At 47.0% G+C, this 16,321-nt stretch overlaps 1 protein-coding gene across 9 annotated transcripts in view; it reads right to left on the bottom strand.

Annotated features, from left to right (window-relative positions):
- Window positions 1-314: 314 nt before the first annotated feature.
- SMAD4 (SMAD family member 4) overlaps window positions 315-16,321 on the bottom strand; it is a 29,200-nt gene continuing 13,193 nt past the window's right edge. For 8 of the 9 annotated variants that reach the window (XM_062019499.1, XM_062019500.1, XM_062019501.1 and 5 more), the window contains 8 exons: window positions 16,020-16,235; window positions 14,145-14,264; window positions 13,898-14,008; window positions 11,329-11,379; window positions 8,994-9,177; window positions 7,865-8,033; window positions 6,213-6,351; window positions 315-5,111 (listed from right to left, as the gene is read on the bottom strand). In XM_062019499.1, coding sequence (XP_061875483.1) covers window positions 4,900-5,111; window positions 6,213-6,351; window positions 7,865-8,033; window positions 8,994-9,177; window positions 11,329-11,379; window positions 13,898-14,008; window positions 14,145-14,264; window positions 16,020-16,235 — 1,202 coding nt within the window. In that variant the 3' untranslated portion in view covers window positions 315-4,899. The remainder of the gene's footprint in view (window positions 5,112-6,212; window positions 6,352-7,864; window positions 8,034-8,993; window positions 9,178-11,328; window positions 11,380-13,897; window positions 14,009-14,144; window positions 14,265-16,019; window positions 16,236-16,321) is intronic. The other variant, XM_062019506.1, reaches the window with a different exon arrangement.

The following is a 16,321-nucleotide window of genomic DNA, read 5'->3' as shown; positions in this document are numbered from 1 at the left end:
CCGTGACACACACAGGCTGCAGAGAGCTGGTGCTGTGAACCCAGCACACACACGGCTCGGCTGGCAGCTTAAAAGAAGTAACTCCCATCACTAAGAGCACTCACAGAAGGGTTGTGCCCCACCAACTTCAGACAAGCTGCCCAGAGTCCTGGACACCACGCTTGGCCTTGGTTACACCTCAGCATCTGACAGGCAAGGAGAGGAGACGAGCCCCTGAAACAGCAGCCCTGCCCCAGGGAGCTCTCCCTCTCCTTTCTGGCTGGTCAGAAACAAGGTGCAAGCTCTCCACTGAATGAAACAGAGAAGCCAAAGACTTGAATCTTTACCTTTTTTAATCAAAAACATACTCTGTTACAGAATTTCAGGAAAGTTAACTACAGTGTATTATCCACAAACTAGGTCTAGTGAAAAACATACAGGAAGCTACACAGGAACTACTGGGAATCCTGCTGACCGCTTATCAAAAGGCAATGGCTAACAGAAGAAACGAGGCTTTCGTGCTCCAACCAGCCCTCTGACAGGGAGGCTTGGGTTACAGCTCCCAAATCCAGCTGAATCACAACTTGGTGGCATTATCAAAGCTCACCAGAAGAAAAACCAGACACATTAAAAGAGGAACCGGAGCAAGGAAGCGCTGGGTGGTCTCTGGTGAGCTTGAAATTAAAGGTCCTGTGAATTTAGGAGCGATGTTCTCACTCACAAGGCACAACAGCAGCCAACAGGGCCAAACCCTCTGGAGACTTTTGCCAGTGGTGGTTCCCAGGGGGTGTCACCAAGGGACATTTGGGCAGCTGGGTGAGGCCTCGGGGACCTCGGCGTGGCAGCACCTCTCACATCATCCTCAGACACAAGCACTGGACAAGAGCCCTTTGCAGCTGGATGACAGGAGGGAAGGAGATGCTGAGCATCCAGCTCCTACGCCAGTGGTGAAGCTCTTTGCCTCAGTTTCATTTCCCTGTCCAGGGCTGAAGTGCCCATGAGTCACGTCAGGGGTGGAAAGGAGCAGCTTAGTGCTCATGAGTAACATCAACTGGCAAATCTCAGTCCCCAGAGTAGCACCATGGTCCTCAAAATCACGTTACAGACACAGAAACACTCCTGTTCCTGGCAGGACTCATCTTTAAAAGAGGAAGTAATCCCTCAAATAGTGCATTCTTCACGTCACCTGACTGGACCACCTTCTGCTTGAACCAAGATGTTAAGCAGCACGAGGCCTTGCAGGAGAAGGCTGGGAGGAAAGGGGATTTCTGAGTCTTACTTTGAGGCAGCCCCATCTGTCTGACTTCAAAGGTGCTGGCTGTGGGGTGGCCAGTGCCCCCAGGCACCCTGCACAGCACAGTCACGATGCAAACCCAGCACACAGCTCTTTCTACAGTGCTCATGACTCTCCCAAGAAGAGATCAAAGATGCCTCCACCAAAGACCACCATCAAAGGCATAACCAACATTTGAAGGGTCCAGAGGCAGAAGCCCAGTCCCCCATACACCAGCACAGGGATCTTTGCCACAGCTGGCAGGAAAAGAAGGGAGGCAGCTGATCCGGAGCTATGCAGGGAGGACACTGTCGTCTCTACAAGTGTCCCAAGAAGAAAAGATGGTCTTAAAGGTAAGGCACAGGACTTGGACACAGGTACAACGACTACTGCTGCTACAGACCCGTTTGGTGACTGGGGGAAGACCCCTGTCTCCTTCATGCTTTGAAGTTGCTCTCTAGAAGGCAGCCAGATCCCTTCCTGGGGCTGCAGCCCTTAGCAAAGGGGGTTATAGCACAGCCAGGGCTGCTCCCCACACACGGGATTCTCACCAAGCCCGGAAGTGTGACATGAAACAACCACCACTCCTTACTACTCCTTCCAGGGAATTGGGGATGGCATTCAGGGGTTTTAAACCATTCCAGCACAGAGGTTCCCTCTCCTCCATCTCTACCCTGTCAGCTTTAAACACCGTCTCTTCCAAACCCAACGACCACGGGGCTAAAGCCAGACGGACCGTGTGGTGCTGCTCCCAGCTCTGCTTGAAGGCAACGGTGCTCTCCCTGACCAGGACATCACCAAGGGGGGAGAAAAACACCAAAGGGAACAACTTCACCCAAAGAAGCGAAGCAGAGCAGACGTGGGAGCACAGATGGCCAAGCGAGAGAGCGCATGTTGGATTCAGCACCCGAGGCATGGGGAGAGCAGGAGGCACGGTGCCGGGAAGGGGCTGAGGCTCCTCTCTGAATCTCAGACACAAACGCCACACTGGGAAAGCTTCAGCGTGCTGCTGCTGCCTGATGGGTTTTCAGTCCATTCTGCCTCTTATGCCTAGTCACAAGAAATGAAAGCACAAAGATTAAGTGGAAAACTAAGGAGGAAAGTCTCTCCTCTCGCCCATTCCCAGCTGGAGAGATAAATCCCAGCTCGGGACTTCTGATTTCACTGTCCAGATCTCTCCCAATGCACAGCCTGTTGTTTCGTGGTTCTAATAAGCTCACTTGACATTGTCTTGTTGTCCTGAACGTTTTTGGCCATCTAAACACTACACTGTGGGTACCACCTGCTGTGGGTGGAGACTCAAAACACATCTGCAGAATGAAATGGTGTTAAAGGGCTCTTTCTGACTGTAGCACAGGTGAAAACACCACCAGGCAGGAGCAGCCTTTGCTTATTTCATCAAAGATCAAACCTTAAGCCACTGGTACGAAGGGTTTCCTGTGAAGGAGCCACAGAGAGATCAGTCACCCACCGAGGGAAGCACCTTGCTAAGCCAGCATGTGAAACTGTGGGAGAGCTCACAGAGTCCTCACCAAACGAGCACTCAGTCGCGAGCAACTCATGGGCTGGAAGGCCCAACACTTCCCAAACACTGAGGCACCTTGAACCCAGAGCAAGAGCAGGGCAGTCAACTCAAGTGCGAGGCTGGCAAGAAGAACGTGTGGTCAGGCTTCTCATTTCTTCCCCCAACTCAAGTTCCCTGCTGCGGATGAAGTGCAACTGAGCTGCTTCTCTGAGGACCTCAAGAACCTGAAGCAGCTTGTGTTTGAGACAAAACAGATCACTAGGAGAGAAAGGAAAATGAAAGAGGTTTTAAGCACCAAGCCTGGAGAAGAAGCAAGTGCTGTTTTTCCAACCATCAAGATGTTGCCACGTAGGAGGGAAAAACAAGGGATCACACCAGGAGTTCCATCTGCAGAAAGCAACACTGTTAATGGACACCTGGAGAGGACCCGTCCATTTCCCACCTCATCTGTCTTCTGAGCTTCCACAACAGAGACAGCCACTCAGGAACTGTGGTGCTCTGCAACACCCAAACTCTGCGTGTCACGAACCACACGCTTCCAGCTATCTCCCCCAAGGCTTGTGCCTCTGTTACCCGCCACAAGGGCTGGTGCTGGAGAGGCTGACATTGGAGCCTTTGCACTCCTGCACCTGCTGAGCTGAGCTCTGACCCCCTGCAGATGTGCTGGAAATCCAGGAATTCCTCCTCCCTCTTCACACCCCACGAAGGACCCTCAGGACAGGCTTTTGTTGAGCACTGGGGCTTGCTCCCCAGCAAGTCCAACCAACAAAGGCGCCTACCACTGTTGGCTGCTGCTGCTGGTCTTGCAAAGGGAAGTAAATCCATCACTCGTGGTTTCCAAGGTGCAGAACCAGGTAAGAGAAGCAAACTATATTTATTTAAAAAACATTTAAAAAAAAAAATGAGGGTTTTGATGATTTTATTGAGGCTATTAGCTAGGGAGGAAGCATACATATCGCATCTGTCATACAGTCAATACATCGGCATTTCTCTTCTCCTACTATAAATTCTCTATACAAAGTCATTGCCAATTGATACGGTCCTTGATGGCAGAGGGGCTTGAAAGAACCAAGAGGTATAAAAACAAGTTTGCCATCTTGCCCTGAGTGGAAATGGTGAACCAAAGTACAAAAGTAAAGGAAGGAGGGAACGGATCCTAAAGCGGTGACGCCTGAACACCGGGACGTGGTTGGGCGGCACACGCGGGTAACGAAGAAGCCGTGCAACCGTTTACAAAACGCCTGCCAAGTTTGTTGTTCCTGGAGTAAAGTCATGGGAGTCAGCAGTGGCTGTGAAAATAGGTTCCTGCCATTCAGGTTGCTCGTTAACACAGTCTCAGTGGCAACTGTGCAGAGTTGGGGCTTCACCTCACAGCCAGCTCAAGTGCCGGCACTGAACGTGCCCGTTCCCTTTAGTGTTTTAAGACTCACCTGTCTCCATACATAAAACCTAAGGTATCTTTCTGGTTTTGTTTTGTTTAAAAACTAGTGAAGGAAAAGCCACTCTTACCTCCCTTGCTGTTTTTAACCAATGCCAAGAACATTTCTGTCTCGTCCCTCACCTTTCTGGCAGCTTCTACAGTTTTCAGCGTGGAAAAGAAACACCACAAGGTAGCCAACAAAATAAAGAGGTTTCCTGTCTGCTACTGTCCCCCAAAAAGAGCGTCACAAATCAGCTGGAACTTTCAAGTTGCACTAAGGTAAATGTTCACAACTATTAGAAGGGATTTTTCAGGTATAAATATATATATTTAACATATATTTTGCATACAAAAGGCTCCTGTGAGGCTCATATCACCAAGACACCAGCACAGGGGAGGGGAGTTTCACAGGGAACAAACCCAACCCCGTGGGGGTCTCTTATAAGGCCTTTACCTTTCGCTTCAAGCCCTGAGCCATTGTACTGTGGCAATTAAGCTGAGGAAACAACCACAACCCCAATTCTGCACCGTTCGGTTTCTTTCTGCTGAGAGCAAGGCGGCAAACACATTTTTAAAACCTGGTTTTTTAGAAGATTAAAGCAGAACAGAAGTAAAATATATCTTCAGGTTATAAACAGAACTGTATTTTACAATCCCCCATCCTCACAACACCACGGCCCACAGCGGTGCAGCAGAAGGATCTCAGTCTAAAGGCTGTGGGTCTGCAATCGGCATGGTATGGAGTACTTCGTCTAGGAGCTGGAGGGCACGGTGTAAGTGAATTTCGATCCAGCACGGTGTCTCTTTGATGCTCTGTCTCGGGTAATCAGGTCCCCAACCTTTAACAAAACTCATCCTGAGTATGCACAAGCGGCGAAGGTCATCTACACCAATCCCAGCAGCAGCTGACAGACCTAAACGGGAGAGGTTTCCAGTGAGTGCTCAGAGACACGTGCTCCATCACCTCTGTGGCTGGCCGCTCCTGCCTGCTCGCCTCCTGCTTCACCTACAGTTCCCTCTCACCACAGCCAAGGCCCATCCACACTCCTAGAGCTCTGCTGCAGCACACACAGCGATTGTCTTGCTTTTCTTCCAATTACTCTTCCCCCCCCACACCCCACTCTGCACTCTTGAAAAGCTGCTGGGATGTAAAACCCTTTATAGTAAAAGAAGGTGATGAAACCCAGTGCCTCAAGTGACACAACACATGTTAAACCCTATTTAGAAAACACAGTGCAAAGGAAAACAGCGATTCCCGAGCTTTGCGTTTTCTAAGAGCTCGCACCGACCACCTGCAGGAAGCTGGACTGACAGATTACACTACTCACAGCTGACGAAATGGAACAGATGAATACACTTGGCAAACTTCAAATGGCTAAGACAATAAGTAAGCACCTTCTCTGGATCTGTGGGAGGGTTGGGAAGAGCCACAGGACAATACAAGGAACCCAGGGAGCACCGTGGCACACAAAAAGCAGCCCAAGGCACCTAAGTGTTCACACTTTGGTACGATTTCACGGACCTAGAATGCAGTAACTAAGAAAACTCCAGCCAAGAGTAACTTCAATACAAGAGAAAAACACTCTCAACACTCATTTCTTCCTCCTCTCAAGAATATCAAGCTTTCTTGAACCTCTTTGAGGACTTTGCAATGCAGCAATCCTCAAATCGTTATGAGTAACATTTTAATGAGCTTAGGTCTCAAAGATCGCTTTTGTCAGCTCCAGGTCAAAGCATCCCCAAACTCTAAAGCAACAAGGTGGTGCTATCAGACCCTGTATCTCAGTGGTTTCTCCCCTGAAGAGGACAGAGTGACAACTGGTGGGTGTGCAGAGCAGGCAGGAAGCGAGGGAACACACTTACCACGGGGCCACCCCAGCCCCAACCCCACCACCTCATTCCAAGTTCACCAGTGCTGCGGAGGAGCGTTGAGGGGACTCTACTATGATGGGAGCTGTGTTATAGCTTTCAAGGAAGAGGAAAAAATTAGGAGTCTAAGCAGGTCATGTACTTACTAATGGCTGGGGCTATTCCACCTACTGATCCTGGTCCGGGGATGTTTCCAGCCACTGCGGCAGCTTGTGCAGCAGCAGCAGCTTGGGCAGTGGCAGCCTGCTGCTGCATCTGACGGTGGCACTGGCGTAAATCAAACACCTTCAAACAAAAAACAAGCCACAGTCAAGCTACGTAGGCTGGGTAAAATCAATGAATTCCTCAAGTCCCATCCCCATCCTCTCTCTGCTCTCCCAAAGCAACTTCAACAGCCTCACCATACACTTGGGTAAAGGGAAGCTTTCTTTGATTAACTTTTAACAGAAATAATCCATTACAGCTGATTCTTAAGAGATTCTAAGGATGCTGGCATAACCGGCAATGCCAGAACCTGTCTGAGCTGGGCTGCCTACATCAGCTCCCTGTGAGCAAGTGACCACAGGACCCGAGTCTGAAAGGTGCCACAGGCTGATACAACCCCAACTTCTCAGTGAAACCCCAGGATCGCCTGGAAACAGGCATACAAATAAAAAGTGGAACCCAGCAAGCCCTGCTTAACTTTGCCAGGCTTTACTCCTCTTTGATGAAATGTGTTTGTCTTTCATTCAAGAGAACTATCAATAACTGATAGGCCTGAAGTTTCTGCAGCCAGGCTCCAGGTGGGTGATGTTTTGTATCTGTTGTGATCAGGTTTGGCACTAACACAGACAGGAACTCTGTTCTCATGCTGGAAAACTCACACATACAGGCCAGTGGAGTTTCTTTCACCTTCACTACACAACCTGCCTGCAAAACTGAGGATTAAAGAAATGGATGACAACAAATCCCTGCAAACCTCAGACAGTTTGTCTCTGATTCAAGAACGATGGTTTGGTTTGGTTTGTTTTTCCACAAGTGTGACTTGTCCTAAGGCTAAAAATACCCCCCAAAAATGCTGTCAGGATTGTTTGGATAACACAAAAAGCTAGTTATTTTGTGGTATCTAGATGACACTTTCAGATTACAGTGACTTTAAAAAGTCTCCTTTGCACAGTCATCTCGAAGGACGTGTCAAATGGAAACTTATCATCTTTCTTTAAAGAACAATCAAAAGTGAAGTTACATTTCTTTCAGTTACTTAGAGCTTCCCCATTTACAAGAACCAAATGCCCCTCACTGCCAGAGGGGCTGGAGCATGGCCAGAGCCGGGCAGCAGAGCTGGGGAAGGGGCTGGAGCACAAGGGTGCTGGGGAGGGGCTGAGAGAATGGGGGTGTTCAGCCTAGAGAAGAGAAGCCTGAGGAGAGACAGCAGCACTCTCTGCAGCTCCCTGACAGGAGGCTGTGGCCAGAGGGAGGGTATTGGTCTCTTCTCCCAAATAATGCATAGGACAGGACAAGGTGAAACAGCCCCACATTGCCCCAGGGGAGGTTTAGATTGGAGATGGGGAGCAATTGCTTCCCCAAAGGGCTGTCAATCCAATCCCAGGCTGCCCAGGGCAGTGGTGCAGTTCCCATCCCTGGAGGGATCCCAAAGCCGTGCAGCTGTGGGGCTGAGGGACATGGGTTAGTGTTGGCTGTGGCAGTGCTGGGGGAATCGTTGGACTCCTTGAGCTTCAAGGGCTTTTCCTACCTATATGACTCTGTGTTTCTGCATGCCATTTCCTCCCCAGTTTCCATCTAGGAGCATCACACCAACCTTTATGTATGCACTTGGGTAAATCTTGTGGACAGCATCCCCAGGTGCTCGCCCTGCTTCTCTATCCAGGTAGTAACTCTGAACAAAGACTGCGTGGTCACTGAGGCATCTGACCCACACGTCACCTTCTCCTTTGCACTCCAACTGCACCCCTTTACCTATGTGCAACCTCAAAAAGAAAAACAATTCCAATGCACAGGGGTAAACATACTGTAAATCAGACCTTTACTGAACAAAGCATAAACAAGTCTATGGTGCCTTATCTGTGGTACTTTACTTTACACCCTACTCATGCAGGGACCTGAAATGGTAGTTAACACTTAAAATTTCTATTGCCACACAAAATCTGTAAAGTAAAAAACCATCTGTAACACAATGTACAGATCTGTAGGAAACACACAACGTGGAAGCAATGATACTGGAGCAGCAACTGACACGGCTCGGTGACAGTGCAGAGCTGGGGTAGCAAAGACATGCAGTTCTGGCCAGAAATGTAAAATCCCACAAGCATCCTACGACAGAAAGTCACTCATACAAGCACAAAGCCCCATTTTAATGCAGAACTGTATGTTTGTTTGGATCCCTTCACAGCAATCTCGCGTTTTGATTGTCACAGTTCCACATTTCTGAAGAAATGGAATCATTGTCTTCCTTCTCATTTCAAAGAGAGAGAGAGTGAGGGGGTGGAAAAGTGGCAAGATTGCTGTCTGTGCTTCCACATCAGAGCCCTGCCCGTGCATGATGGGAATGAATGAAAACCCAGCAAGCTCTCTATCAGCCTTTCTCCACTCCTCTGGCCAATCTGCATGTTGCAGTTACTCTCACATCACTCTGTGGTGTGGAGAGCAAATGTTCAGCTTGCATACATAATGGCACGAGTTGCTAATTTTATCCTTGAAGGCACAGTCTCTGAAAGCAATGAAAAGCAACACACTGCTGCAAAGCACTGAAGGTCTTTGTCACACAGCCTGCACTTCCAGTGCGTTACAGCAGTGGCCTAGAAAGACAGGCTCTGCTTTGAAAGAACCATACCATCCTCATCACTTCAACAAGGGAGGAACACACTAAAGGCAGGGCAAAAGACTGTCAGATACCACAGAGAGGTGGAGCTCTGGGTTGTGCAGAATACCTTGCTCTCTCAATGGCTTCTGTTCTATGCACGTTGGAAAGCTGGCCCAGGCAGAAACGGTCTCCTCCAGAAGGATCCACGTATCCATCAACAGTGACAATGGGGCAGCTTGAAGGGACCTTAAATGTTTCCCCAACTTGCACATCCATTTCGAAATATGCAATGGAACACCAATATTCTGGAGCTGAAGAACATAAACAATTGCCTGACTGTGAGGAACAACACGTATACAATTACATACACAACACATACACAATTAACTGACTGCAAGGCACAACAGAACCCCTACAAACCCGTTCCAAACAATCAATGAAAGCCTCCTGCAACTGCACTTGTCGTTCAGAGTTAAGTGAACATTCACATGAGCAAGTTCAGATCGACAAACACACGTGTGCTGTAACAGAGGAACACTGCACGCTGCAACAGCCACGGGCTCATCGTGTTTATGTTAGCACACATCAGTGCTACGGGCTCTCACAGTTAACATCTTCCAATTCTCTGTACAGTTTATAACTCCAGATAGATCTTTTTTTGTAAGCCATCTGCATTTCTGCACCTGATGACTACAGTTTGATCTCGTCCTCCTTTAACACAAAGCAGCAATAAACACAGGTCTGTTCGTGGCTAGGCTGACAGAAACCAACCCTCAAACAGATCTGGCCTAAGATGTAAGAGTAACTGCCTCCTAAGTGAAGACAGTTTTCCTTGTCCTCCTTGTAAAACAAACTGGATTCGGGAAGCAAGGCCATGGGGGAAAAACATCAAAGACCACACACTGATCTTGTCTGCACACAAAAAAGTCAGGATGGGATAAAACAAGGAAATATTAAGCAAGGGAGGAGAACAAAACTACATTTAATAGCAAAGAGGTGCCTTTTAACTCATGCTACTTGGAAAAAGCATCTACAAAAGGAAGGTGATACTTGGAAGGAGCTGCCACGCGAGGGATGGAAACCCTGTCTCCCTAGAGCATGCTACCCAAACCCAAATGCTCTGGTATTGTGAGGAAACCTGACAAAGCACACAAAGCCATTCTGTAGATGTGTATCTGTTGCTTGGGTGCTACCTGGGACCAACTGGCTTGTCAAGCCCTCTGCAGGCTTTGTTGTGCATGTTTTAAAGTGTTAGAGCTTCTCTCTTCAGGCACATTAAAACCTGAAGTTGCCATAAGGTTAATTCAAGGGATTTTGGGGACTCAGTACCTTTGATGACTATAAGGGCCCATTTCCACAACAGGGTAAACACAGTTAGGTTGTTGGGCAGGGCAAAGAATATCAGCACTACAGGGCAGTAAAAAATAAGGGAAGCAGAAGAGCTGATAAGATAGGACCCTAAGCACAGCAGCTTGATAAACCAAGAGGAAAAAGAGCTCTCCCGGTGCTATAAGTGGTACTCCATCACAAACCGCAGCACCCAACAACACACCTATTTATCTTAACAAACTGTGGTACCATTTTTGTTAGAAAGGAACAAATTCAAGAGGCTTGAATTCCTTTGTTATTTTCAATAAACACTCCTGTCTATGAGGACTGACAGGGTGAAATCTACAGGGTGAAAAGGATTTACTGAATAATACAAATACCATTAAATTCAGTCAACAGCTTTACTCCTGGCACTGATTTAGTCACCAGGCAATGAATAAATAGGTTAAGTTTTTAGGCTTCTCAACTATGCAGCAGCTTTGCCTGTGGAAGCAATGCCTTTGCTGTTGCTAAACACCAGAAGACCACCTTGCACTTGCAAGAGGAGCTAGCTCAATCCACAAGACAAGACTTCCTGGGTTTCACACACTGCTACCATTAACGAAGACTCTTGGAATAAGGAAGCTCACCTGGAAAGGTTCAAAGAGGAAACACTAGGCAGTGAAATAACCTGTCTTCCAGTGTTATCTGGCTGTGATGGTGGACTTGCAGGATCTTCCTGGATCGTGGATTCAAGAGAGCTTTGGCATGACCTAAACTCCACTTTCTGAGCAGGCAAAAAGTACCACTTTAGGAACCCTGCCAAGCGTAGGATCGAGGACATTCAGAATTCAAACACCTCTGGGGCAAAAGCCTGCTCAGTGTGGGTTTGAGGATTGCACTTTTTGACTTGGGAATCGGGGCTAAATCCAGTTCATGGAGCTCATCATTAACTTCAAAACAGAAGCCTGAATTCCAAACTGCGTTTACCACAAAATTGTTCCTCTTCTTCTTTCCTCCCCTTTTGAATATGTCTCACAAACCTCAGAGTACTTGATACCAAAAAACCCCACCACCAAACCCACAGACCAGACTCAAACCAGAAAGTTGTTAGCTGCCACAACACTTAGTGTAACATGTCAGATTTTACTCACCAGGATGATTTGATATAGGAGGCTGGAATGCAAGTTCATTGTGAACTGGCCCTTTAAAAGAAAACATGAAATTTGTTTTACACAAGGAAGAATAAAGTTTTCCTTCTTGTTTTCCTGTGAAAGAAAAATACTTGTGAGGATATCAGATGTTACAAATCCCAGTAGGTTCTGTATCAGTTGGCCACACCTGACAGGGGAGAAAAATGCTCGCAGAAGAATTACACTCATAGAGGTTTCCTGAAAATTCAGGAGCAGAGGAAAGAGTTCCTTCAGCATCTCAGGAGGAAAGGCTGCACAATGCTCATGCCAGACCCAGCTCTAGGAGACAGCAGAAACCAGATGCAGCATGGAGAAGTAATAAAAACAGGACTTCGGCCTCATATCTGCCCCCAAGTTGAGCAGGGAGAGAATCATTGTACAGAGGCATGTGTTTGATAAATCAGTCAGAAACCACACTCCATTAGCTTCATCAGTCATACAACAAGTTGCCAGGCATGGTGTGGATTTGCCTGTAGGAAACACTCCCTAAAGATGGAAAAGGAGCCCTGGAGGACCCAGAAAAAAATCAGTGAATACAGTCTTGGTGTTGGTCAGCTTATTCTCTCCACTTTCATAAACCAACTGGGTTGGTTAGAAGCAGCAGAGAACAAGAACTAAAGACTTAAACATAGTATTCTAAGTACCGGCAGCTTTTGCAACAAGATGTCAAAACCAGCACAATGATGGTAGGTGTCAAAACAAGCAACTCTGTGAAGTGAGAAATGGCAGTAGCCAAGAAAAGCTCTATGTGGCATCACCAGCCAGTTACAAACATTAATTATGGAAAGATACATGCACTGAGAAACGTTTTACAGAGTATCTACAGCACCACTCAACTTCCTACATCCTAGTATTTCTGACTAGGAAGGTGACAAAGGAACCAGGATCCTATCAGAACATGATAATGAAACTTAATAGCCACAATCTTCTTGATGGAGACAAGCTGAGGAGTCATTGTAACACGAGCTCAGGGTGTATTCTGACCTCGACTAACAACACCTGCCACAAAGACGTGACCTGCTTAAGTACTATATTAGGAAATAAAGAACTGTTAACAGCCTTTTGCCACAAAATGCAGAAAATCTCTACTTGGGGAGGGATATTCTTCTGCAACATGGTGTTAGAAACCATGTACTCAGCTACACACTTATACTGGAAGTCTGGTCACTTCCTTTTTTGCCTCCCCTTCCGCTGTACCTTAAAACAAAGAGGTTGTGGTCCTATTCACTAGATGAAAAAGAGATGTTCAAGTTTCTGATCTAGACTAACCTGCTTTGGCAAGGGGGTTGGACTAGATGATCTCTAGAGGTCCCTTCCAACCCCTGACCATTCTGGGATTCGGTGCCAAATGTGTACTTAGGTTGTGTTACAACCACTTTATTCACAAGTACTTTTCACTGAGCTTTCACAAAGTTCTTTTAGGCTGCCTACTGTACATGGACACACGTCTTCCAAAGCCTCGGGTAGGTTGTGACATCATGGAGAGACAGCTCCAAAGCTTCTAAAAAATAAAACCAGCCAGGAACTTGCGAGTTTTAGAAGAAAAAGACCCATGCAACACATTCTGGATCAAGTTACTTTTCCACAAATGAAATACTTAAAATAAGACAGCATGTTGGTAATAAACTGACCATGAGCCAGCAACGTGCCCTCGTGGGCAAGAAGCCAATGGCAGCCTGGGGGAATCAAGAAGAGTGTGGGCAGCAGGTGGAGGGAGGTTCTGCTGCCCCTCTGCTCTGCCCTGCTGAGCCCTCACCTGGAGTCCTGTGTCCAGTTCTGGGCTCCCCAGCTCCAGAGGGACAGGGAACTGCTGGAGAGGGGCCAGTGCAGGGCTATCAAGATGATCAGGGGACTGGAGCATCCCCCTTATGAGGAAAGGCTGCGGGAACTGGGGCTGTTTAGTCTGGAGGAGACTGAGGGGAGATCTCATAAATATTGACAAATATCTCAATGGTGGGTGTCAGGAGGTTGGGACAGCACTTTTTCCTCTTGTATCTAGCAACAGGACAAGGGGTGATGGGATGAAGTTGGAACACAACATATTCCATTTAAACATAAGGACAAACTGTTTCAGTGTTTCAGTGAGGGAGCCCTGGCCCAGGCTGCCCAGGGAGGGTGTGGAGGCTCCTTCCTTGGAGCTCTTCAAAACCCACCTGCGTTCCTGTGTGACCTGATCTAAGTCAGCCTGTTTCTGCAGGGGGGTTGGACTGGATGATGTCTGAATGTCCCTTCCAATCCCTACCATTCTATGACTCTATGATTCTATGAAAAGCCCTAAAGACAGAGGTGTAGAAGGGAACTGATAGTTTTGTTAGGCACAGCAAGACATCTGGAATATAAATGGCATAATATAGCTATCTGAATTTGTAACCCCTGCTGCTTTAACAGAGGAAAGTCCATCAAGCTTGAGTGAGTATATCCTAAATGCAGTAATGCTAGTTCTGTGAAAAAAAAAGAAGGATTAGGAGGTAAAGAATAATTACAGAAGGGTCCCCACTCATTAACAAAACTGAAGACATGCACTACTCACAGTAATGTCCAGGGTGCATAGGTGGGTGATGCTGAAGATGGCCGTTCTGGTGGTGAGGTATGGTGGGTGTGTAGGCCGCCGGCCGACTTCCAGTCCAAGTTGTAGTACTATCTAGAAAATGGAAGGAGTGGTTGGTTTTTTAAGGGAGTTTTTCCTCCCATCTCACTTCTAATCCTCTTATTTTCTCCTGAACAGTTGGAAACTGGTTTTAGAAAACTAGGAAGAGTGCACGTATGTGTATACTCACTGTGATGGTAAGTAGCTGGCTGAGCTGTAAACCCATTCTGCTGAGTTCCTGGCTGAGGCCCTGAAGCAATCTGTAAGAGTCCATCACTATGGCTACCTGTCAATATACTGGTAGGTTGACCTGGTAAAAGAACACACTACCTATTCATGAACGTTCCAAAACTTGAATTAAGAAGAGCTCAGCACTACTGGGTAGGAAAATACACCCAACTAAGGGCACTGCAATCCACAGCTCCTAAAAGTTCGGTTTCAGTAATTTTTTCCACCCACCAGAGTGTCTTTGGAAACCTGAAGCAAGATGCTCTGCACCAGCTAATTCTGACTCTGACGCCCTCAATGGTTTAGGTACACAGAGAACTCTGTTTATCGATCGCACTTTTGTTTCATTTACACCTCGGTTTTCAGTTTGAGGGGAAAGAGGAAGAGATGCCACAGGTTATAATGAATACCACAGCTGGAGGAGGTTTGGTACAAATCCAAACAGGCCAACAGTAGGTCCAGTAAGCTGCTTCTTTTTCAGCATAACTACTCTTCCCAAGGAGGACACTCGCTTAAACTCGTGTCCCTCCTAAACAGACTGAAAAGCGTTTGTTTTTTGACACCAGTGCTTGAATAGAGCTGCATTCATCACTGGGCTCCTTCCTGAGAAAGTTCCTGGGGAAATATTTAAAGAATTGTCTCAGCTTTAAAGTAAAACTACAGAGATTTCAGAGGAGGGTAAGGGACTTTGACTTTAAAAGGCTTCAGCTCAGCCACTAACACAAAACAGATCAGCAGTTTCACAAGTACACTTGCACTCTCAAGCTGGGGTGGCCAGCAGAATCTAACACACTGAAAACTCAGACTAGGACCTTAAAAAACAAGCTTTTGTTTTCCTGTCCACTTGGCTCCAACAATTACAGTGCTGATGAGGAAAAGTTATTGACTATAAACTGTTGTTCAAAGGCAACGCAATTAGACTGCCCAGCCTTTTTTCTCTGCTGGAGACAAACACACACCCCGAATCTCAGCTTGGCAAAACCATCATGAGTTTCAGCAAAAAAAGTTGTCATCTGAAATTGAAGAACATTATCAAAACACCATGCCAGCATAATTCAAATCTGGTAACACAGAATCCATTACATTCACACATCTCTGCTACTGAGGTGACAAAGAGTCTGTGAAATCCCTCCAAACTTCATGGTTTCCCTGCACTAGGGCTGCAGGACAGCCAGGTAACTGCTTCACTGTTCTGCTGAAGGGTGAGGTTTCATGCTGATGAGCTGAACTCTTCCACACATACCAAATGCACATAGAAAAGCAGGAAAAAATTCAAGGCAGCACTTAGTGGACTCATGAAAATACTAATGAGGGCTGTCAGTATGGTAGCCCAGTGGGCCATTACAAAAACAAGCTACAACTGGGAGACTCCTTTTGTCAGTTGTGGAACACTGAAGAATTGTCTGAAAACCTCTTCATATACTGCCACCTTACACCATATCTGTTTGTGGTCCCACCTGCTGTGATAAGAACATGCTACAATTCTTCCATTCCTACAGCAATTCTCTCAATAATAACCCTTGAGTTTTGTCAGTGGCCAGTTTTAACACCGTACCACTGGACCTTTGGCATTGGCTTGGCATACAGACTTTGAAGTCAGAGTCTCTCACTGAGGAAAGACCGAGTCACCAGGAACAGTAACCCAAATGTGAACACTTACGACCCTGCCTAGATCACACTGCCACACGCTGTGGCAGCGTAGCGTGGCAGCAGCACAGCTCCCATGCAAGATCTACTCTGGCAAAAGAAAACCCCAAAGAATAAATAAAATCAGTGGTTATCTTTGAGCTTTCCCGTTTCCACAGTTTGGTATTTCATGAAATCTCGATGATCTTACTTGTTGAAGCCACCGGAATGTTGGGAAAATTAGTGGTGCTGGTAGTGCTAGCCTCAGTAGGAGCTAACATGGCTGGGGTGCTATAAGGCTCCGTGGATGCCCTGTTACTTGGGGGATGCTGGATGGTTTGGACAGAATGGCCTTCAGCAGAAGACAGTGACGGCTGCCCCTCATAGTCATGAACGTATTCGTCTTTCACCAACATGCTTGGTGGACCTGTGGAGAGGCAAACGGGTTACACAGGCAAAGCAAAACTGTCCTCAGGATTTAATAACAAACTGCACTACTGCTTCCAAGCAGTA

This window comes from Colius striatus, chromosome Z, assembly GCF_028858725.1.
Source record: "Colius striatus isolate bColStr4 chromosome Z, bColStr4.1.hap1, whole genome shotgun sequence".
NCBI lineage: Eukaryota > Metazoa > Chordata > Aves > Coliiformes > Coliidae > Colius > Colius striatus.
Note: the sequence above shows the minus strand (reverse complement) of the source record. Positions and strands in the feature narration are given on the sequence as shown.